The sequence below is a fragment of the Anarrhichthys ocellatus genome, unplaced genomic scaffold (assembly GCF_004355925.1).
Source record: "Anarrhichthys ocellatus isolate YVR2014 unplaced genomic scaffold, GSC_Weel_1.0 scaffold16, whole genome shotgun sequence".
NCBI classification, from domain to species: Eukaryota; Metazoa; Chordata; class Actinopteri; order Perciformes; family Anarhichadidae; genus Anarrhichthys; species Anarrhichthys ocellatus.
Genome location: NW_022280046.1, coordinates 8,866,905 through 8,875,099, shown reverse-complemented (window position 1 = coordinate 8,875,099; position 8,195 = coordinate 8,866,905). Strand labels below are relative to the sequence as shown.

Here is an 8,195-nt window from a genome sequence, read left to right as displayed (position 1 = left end):
GTGTGTGTGTGTGTGTGTGTGTGTGTGTGTGTGTGTGTGTGTGTGTGAGTGAGTGAGTAATGGCTAATACCGGGACAATAGAAGTGTGCCTGTTCAGTTGTTATCGGCTCAATGGAGACTCACAGGCCTGCTGTTTTTTTTTTTTTGTTTTTTTTTTTCGAACCACCATGAAAAGAAAGAAAAAGAAAGAAATGAGAACGGGGGTCTCCCCACCCCTGGACTCTATTCAGCTAAAACATCTCTCAAACGTGTCAGAGGAAGGAAATAAACAGACCCGCAGTATCTCCAGACCTTTCAGTATGAACTACAATGTTGCTATCTAAATGTAGTAAGTCACTAAAAGCAGCATCTTACAGGTCGGATATGAGATTCAGGTCCTGCAGCTTTGCATTTAGATGAAGTTCCCTTATGATGTGACGGACATTAGATGGAGCTGTTGGCAGTTTTTTTGATGTTTTGCATTTCTGGCTTTTGTAGGAGGCACATTAAAATGCTGTGACTTTTGTTGGTAGAAATATATAGCTGGTTCTCAAATTACCATGTTATTGTATGACACTCAGCTTTTGGTTTGGTCACTTCAAATGCAAAGGCAGTTGTGGGTTGTTCCATAAAAATGGCATTTGTGTGATGTCTTTTTTATCTAACACAAATCTATTGATATATTTGAAAGTTGTTGTGTTTTTACATAATGTATTTTGACCTTAAAATGAAACACAAAAGTGTATTGTTCTGAAATTCATATAAAAGTTTAGTAAGGGTGTATCTGCTGTGGTCATGAGGATTTTGGTAAATATTAGTAATCCCTACTATGTATAAACTGTATTGTACTGCATATTTTTAAAACATTTGTGGGGGTGCATCGCCAGGGGCCTGACAGCAAATGATCACATTGTTTAGGATCTGTGAGGGATGTGGGGGGCTGAAGAAGCTTAAAGGGGGTCTCAACATGTGTTATGTTGGGCAGGAAAATTCTTTCAACACCTTGGTAATAATGGATCTTGAACTAAGATCATTTGGTCAACCTATAATTAACTTTTATGCCCTTTGAAACTAACAAATGCACAAACATGTTCAATCATTTAGTCTGGAAGCTAATTTGTACTTAAAAAAGGAATGGAATGAAGTGAATAAAGTTTGCTCAGTTGACTTGGAGATGTCACCATGTGACTAAAGTATAGAACTAAGAAACCAAATAATAAACTAAGCATGGAAGGTCCCGTCTTGAGACCAGGGTGAATCCTGTTACATCAATGAGAAGGCCCTGTGTTGACGTCTCTCTCTGTCTCTCTACCAGGCTGTCTGTCCAACCTTCCGCCCAACGCTAAGAAGATCTCCAACTCGTACGAGGAGCGCCGCAAACAAGCCACCGCCATCGTGCTGCTGGGGGTCATCGGGGCCGAGTTCGGCGCTGAGATAGAACCTTCGAAGGGTGTGGCGCGGGCCCGAGCCGGCGGACAGGCGCCCGAGGGCTTCGGACTGACGAGCGGAGGGTCATCCAACTACTCTCTGGCCAGACACACATGTATGTACAGAGATGACACACTCATGGCCATATTTACATTCTGCTTATCAACATATGTAGTTTGCGTCCCGAGGTAGGCATGTAGGGAGGCTCACTCACAGTTCCTCAGAGATTGAATCCTACTGAATTTTGAGGCTGTACCATGAGGCTGACATTTTTGGCTTGGGGTCAAATAGTACAACTGTTGGATGGATTGCCATGAAATTTGGTCCAGACATCCTTGGTCCCTAGCAACTGAATCTAATAACTTTGATGAGGCCTTGAACCCTAAACCAGCCTTTGGGTTTTTGACTTAATCTCATATTATGTACATGAGCATATATGTGTGGCCTCACAATACTCTCACCCTTAGTGAGATACTGAAATGTTCGGTGGCTCCTGTCTTAGTCCAGGACCATGGTTTTTCCAAACTCAGAACTACACAACTGTCAAAGTAGAAACTTCGGTGTTGGATTAGAGGTGAGGAGAGAGATGGGATTGATTTTCACCCACCAAGCTTGACACCTTAAGGAGCTTGGCACACACACACACACGCTCACTGGGCCCAGCCTGTGCCACGCCGTGCCTGCAGCGTTGGACCTTGGTAGGCATCAAACCTGAACTGAGCAGAGCCGCTCTTCCATCCTGCTGCCCCTGAGCTCTGATTGGTTGCGTCTGGGGCCATCCGCCCAGCGACAGAGCCTGTGCTCTCGCTGATAGACTGTGGAGCGTGATGTTGGCCCTGTGCACAGTGGTCAGCTCACCTGTTTGGACTCACCGGACACACACACACACACACACACACACACAGAAAACCCCAAGCCCATGTCATCAGATGAGAACAACTCCAAATGTAATTGATCCCCTTGAGTAGAGCTCGCTCCACCCGATTAAAACCTTTCATGTACTTCTCTGGCTGGGTTTCATTTGGACAATGTGATCCTGTATGATACTTGTTTTTAACAGAATAAACCAAACTTCTCAAAGTCATCAATGTTTAATGTTGTTTTAACATCCAGCAGTCACACTAGAGCTTTGACCAGATAAAATGCAATATGATATTTGAAAGATTCTCGTTTCAACCACAAATCAAAGAACGCGTTAACAAGACTAAGGCCTAATTTCCACTGCACGGTTCGGCTCAACTCAACTTTCGGGATTCCCAGCTGAACGCCGTAACGTCTGGGTGTGAAACTCAAAAAACTAAACTCAAAGGCAGATTATCCCGTGGACTATTATGAGGACTGCATTTATTGTAACCCGAGTACACAGACGAGGAGCTATGTGAAATGGTAAGAGGACTTACTTTACCTCTGGTGGTCCTGCTGCTGCTCTCCACAGCCGGCTGAGTTTTGCCGCAGAGAGTCAGGTCAGCCGGGGAAGTCGACCCGGATGCAGATCCCTATGCCGCTAGACATAATGGCCAGGGCTGCTACTTTCTGTGTTTACTTTCAGTCAGACTGTGAGACAAGTGATTGATCATGTGTATTTGGAAAGCTGAAGGAGGCTTGCGCAGCTTGCCCCGAGACATGTCATTCTGATTATACGTCCTGGGGAATGGAAATGGGGAAACAAGCAACCGTCTCCCATGTCAAATCCACGCTCTTTGTAGACCCATTCATCCACCCCGGCCTCCTCTTTGCCAAGAGGTTGAGGCTGTAACATTTACTACTCCTCCTGTCGTATTTAGGTGTTTGAACAACTGGAGGACAGTCACCACCACCTTAACTGAGGCTGCTCCTTGAAAAACTCACCCAGCTATTTGACCTGACCCCACAAAGAGGCTGAACCCTGTAAAAGGTGTTATTGCTTAATATAAAGCTCCATCAGACAGTTACAGATGACTGTAAAAAGCATGCGGTGGAGGACATTTGTTTTATTCTTGTAATGCTGCTTTCATTCCTGCCCCTTTGTCCATTTTATCCCTCTCACCTTTTCACTCTGTTCTTTTTTCCAGCTTTCATTCCAGTCTGTTGTTTTCTCCCCCTGCCCCCCCCCCCCCCCTACTCTGTTATGAAATTGAAAGATGGATCGGTGTTGTTGGCATACAGCGCAGTGCGTGTGATGAATGAGAGCTGTCCACCCAGAGAGAGGGAGGGTACAGTAGTCTATACAGCAGAGTGTAGATTGATGTTTTCATATGGCGAGGGGGGGGGGGTGCAGGGAAGACGGCGGGGGAGATTGAGCTTAAGGGAGGAAGGAAGGAAGGATAGATGATGACAGAGGGAAGGTGGGATGTCCATGGACAGGATAAAAGAGACAAACTGTACATCTGTGTATTGTCTCTGGACAATAATGCTCACGGTAAATGTCAAAATACCTGGAGTGCCCTCTGAGGCCCGTTTCGCCGTGAACGGTGGCATTTTAAAACATTCATGAGAGCCGATTGGAAATTGAGTTCTTTATTCTTTTTCTATTCTAGAAAATTGAACAGGGGCAAAGCGGGTGATGGAAACCTGAGGTTTGAGCGGCGCTCCTTTAATCACGTCATGTCACTGCGCCCTCTCTGGAGAATTAGCTCCACCAACTGATCTTGATGCACTCTTGTGATATTCATGCAACAGCAGTGCAGGCAAACACGCATTCATTTGCATTTTATTTTGCTGATTGTCTCGAAATTCGTCTACAATTTTCTCCTAATTTGTACCTCACGGTCATCAATTAATTAATCAAATAAGCTACGTAAAGATTGAATATTTTTTCACATCGTAGCTGTCAGCTAATTTTGTATTTTATTGATGGCGCTGAGAGAATTCTTGTTGCAAATTAATGTTTGACTTATTTTAGGTTCTATATTGAGGCAAGTTTTCATCCATAGTAGCAATCAGTAATTTAGTTAAACACAGTAATAGTTACTGTAGCTTAATCTTGGGTTTGCGTTTGATTAGCAGGATACGTTTTTTTATGCTGTATACGGAATTCAAAGCATATTTGTTGCCTCCGCACGGCTCTCAACATGCTGACAGAGCTAACAGTGTATACCTGAGGGGGAACCGAAGGGTGGGCGCGACGCTTCTGCAACGTCTGTCCTGATGGAATTATAACCCTAAACCGCCGTATGAGAGCAGTGCAGAGCGGCAGCCATCAGTTAGCCAGTGGGTCACGCTCGCATGCACTAAAATGCACGTGCGGCCGGCCCGGCTTCTTAAACAAAGCACAGAAAAACTCTGATAACATCACACGCATAGCAAGAGTGACTTCATTCATCCACTATATCTTTAAGTAGCTAATAGTTGTTAGCTGCTACATGAATGCTCTGAATCATATCTATCTATCTATCTATCTATCTATCTATCTATCTATCTACATGCTAATTAGCCTGGAACATGCTCATGCTAGACATTACAATAGCCAGTCGAACTAGCTAGCTTGCTTAATTAGATTACACAGGTAATCTAATTAAGATTACCTGTGTTAAAAAAACTGAATTACTAACCGTTCAGTTTTTTAACACAGGTAATCTTAATGTATCCAGTGGTTGTTGACCAGATACTACTTTTGTTTTTATCATATAATTATTCACAATACACAGCATTTCTTCTCTCTCACTCAAACTGGCTCTTATTCTTTCTCTTTTCGTATAGTTTCTTTATTTTTATTAATTCCTTCTCTCTCCCTGCAGCGAGTCCGATCTGGCTCTCGTCCACTAACCAAGTCCCCCTCATTGATTTACCTTCACCTCTCATTGAGAGAGAGAGAGAGAGAGGGGGGGAGAGAGAGAGAGAGAGAGAGAGAGAGGGGAAAGTAGAAAAGCCTGTTAGTGGTCGACTCGGCCTGGTAAACTTTAGACATCGCCGATCTGTCACTATTTCACACCCTCTACTTCCCTCCCTCCTTGTTTCCACCCTACGTCCTTCTTTCCTACCTCCCTCCTCCTCCTCCTGTCCTAATCACCCTCTCTGTGTTTATGTGACGTGTTTACTGCTCTAACTAACGGCTCATTATGGCCAACTGATGCTTTGTCAATAGCTATTGGTTCATTTGGGTCCGGGCCTGCCTTTTAAACAGAGATGTCCGCCGTGAGAAATGGACCCGAGTCCTGGACCTCTCTCACTTCCTGCTCACTGACTAGAGAGGAGGGGTCGTAAATTTGAATCTCGATCCGGCCAATTACAGCGCTGATTGTTAACAGCCATCTTCAATGGTCCAGGACAAAAAAAAAAAATAGGCTTCTACATGCAAATAGTTTTGAGAGATTAAACCTCTGTCAGGTCTATTATAAACACACACACCTGCCCACCCACTGTCACTTCACACAGCGTTGCACTTTGACCTCATAACCTCTAAGGCCCGCTCTGTGTTGAGGGGGGGGGGGGGTTGCAGTTTGACTGTGGGAAAAGCACGTACACGCGTATTATCAATGTCAAGGGTTTGAATCTGACTGGTGACCTTTTGCCCCATGTCCCCCAAATTATTCTGCCGATTTCGTCCCATCCTCCCACACAGTCACCTTGATTTATTGATTATCAGTTTATTTCAAACTAGTGTTGAGTTGATTTCCTATCAGAGGCCCAGCGAAGTTTGCAAAAGGCGTTCATCGTATTTCACGCAACACAGACCACAAGAATGTGAACAGAATGAGTTTATAGCATGTTACGCTCATCAAAGCCTCCTTATTTTTTACTTTTAATATTTTAAAATAGATCCGGGAACATAGTTTTTCAAAGGGCAAGGCTGATGTATTGGTCTTTTCATTTCAATTCCCTGGCAGTAAGAAAAGAACATACAGAACAACATCTCAGTAGTTCTTAACTTCCCTAACCCGTCTGTGACTGTCAGCACTACGGCCATTGGTTCCTACTGAAGATGTTAGTCTTTGTGTTTTAGTATTTCTTTAGCAGGTTTAACAATTGCACACTGTTTAAACATTTTCTTTTGCCAAAGCAACTGAGAAAAACATCTCTAACTTAGATATTTTGCATCACGGTGCCGAAATACAATATAAACCGTCCCAATGTAAATGCTGTCAGTCCCACTAATCCAATGGCTGTCTTTCTACCATACAATTATTTTGATAGTGGTGCGTGGCATAAATATAACACGGAGGACATTTTTTTTTTTCTTTGTCTCTTTCGCGGTACTATTTTTTCGGTTAAGCCGCTGGTGACACCACAAAGTAGAATCCCACCACCGCTTCGGTGACCGGCTGACAGCCGCGGATACATCCACCTTCTGTGAACCTTAAAATAATTCCGGAAAGTATTTTTTACCGTCCTTGATCTAGTTGCTCTATTCTATCTATTTTAAAGGCACCTTTAAGTTAGAGCCCTGATTACACACCAAGTGACAGAAGTTACCACTACTGGGAACTGAAGCTGCTCCAAACATGCACTCTGTCAATATTGAATTAAGACACAATTGCTTCAGTAGAAGAAGGAGATCATTTGAGAGAAACTGATTGCATGATTGAAGAGAGTTTGGTTGAAAAAGCATAAAGGAACAGCATAACTCTGAGTGGAATTGATTTCTGTTGGTGGTCTCGATGATTTGTACTAATCAGTAACTGGAGGTCAAAGTTTATCCAACCCTACACGACTGCTGATATTTATACTCCACTGTTTGTATGTATATATCGATGAATGTAACAAAAACATGATTGATTTTTTTCCACCCTTACTGGCGTTTGCCCACGTCATGTCGATCCCCAAATGAGGGTCAAAGTTCGCCGCCCTATCACCGAGTCGCCACACGCCAACCGCACACTGGCTCTGCATGTCTGACTCTTTGTCTCTTCGCCAACAGCCACAACATAGCTGCAAACAATGTTAGCGCAGACGTCCATCTCCTACAGCCTATGTCACCCATAACGAGGTAGCACAATGATGCAAACACAGTTAGCGCTCTATCTGTCGCTGCCGCTATATATTATAACAGTCGTGCCCAGCAATGCTAACACAGTTAGCCTCCAGCTATATCTTTCATAGCCCCATTCGTAGGCTGTGTGTGTGTAGATCTAAACCAATAAGGAAGGGGGGGTTGCCATTTAAGGCGGGTTGATGATTTAATGCCAGGAGCTCCAGATGATGACATTAGCTTTGTGTGTCTGGAGACTGGAGGACCTTAAGAGCCACCACAGGATTATAAGAACGTATAGTAAATGATCTGTTTTACATTACATGTTTCTTCATATTATTTACATTTCAACTGACAACACAATGAACTGTATCGATCTCAGACAGTAGAAGAAGAAAAGAGCCTGCCTGAACGCTCGACAGAACTTCATCGATGCAGTTCTGCGCATACGTCAATGAACTCTGAATAAATAAATGAATGACCAGTTAATTTATGATAACTGCATGTATGTACATATGTTTTTTTTGTTGACATTGACATAACCAGACACCAGGTGTTCATTCTGCCCCTCTCCGTCTTGATTTTCCTCCAACTCTATCTTTTTGAAGCACTTTGTGAAGGATCTGCTCTGGACCTCTGGCTTCAGTGGGTGAGACAGGCAGAGAGAGACAGACAGACACCCAGGAGGAAGAGGGGGTTCATACGTGTGTGTGTTGGGGGGGGGGTAGTGTTATTGAGGGATGGGGGATATTTTCTGGAGCCTTAATGGTCAGCCTGTCCCCACAGAGACTGGCTCAAATGTCAGGTCAGCTATGAAGCGACCTCCATCCTGCTCGCTGTCTGCATCCTCTCTCTGTGTGTGTGTGTGTGTGTGTGTGTGTGTGTGTGTGTGTGTGTGTGT

The 8,195-nt window shown here is 43.9% G+C and overlaps 1 protein-coding gene across 3 annotated transcripts in view; it reads left to right on the top strand.

Annotated features, from left to right (window-relative positions):
* Positions 1–8,195, top strand: part of wdr7 (WD repeat domain 7) — a 115,372-nt gene that overhangs the window by 84,208 nt on the left and 22,969 nt on the right. For all 3 annotated transcript variants that reach the window (XM_031855804.1, XM_031855805.1, XM_031855803.1), the window contains one exon: positions 1,295–1,522. In XM_031855804.1, the coding sequence (XP_031711664.1) occupies positions 1,295–1,522 (228 nt within the window). The remainder of the gene's footprint in view (positions 1–1,294; positions 1,523–8,195) is intronic.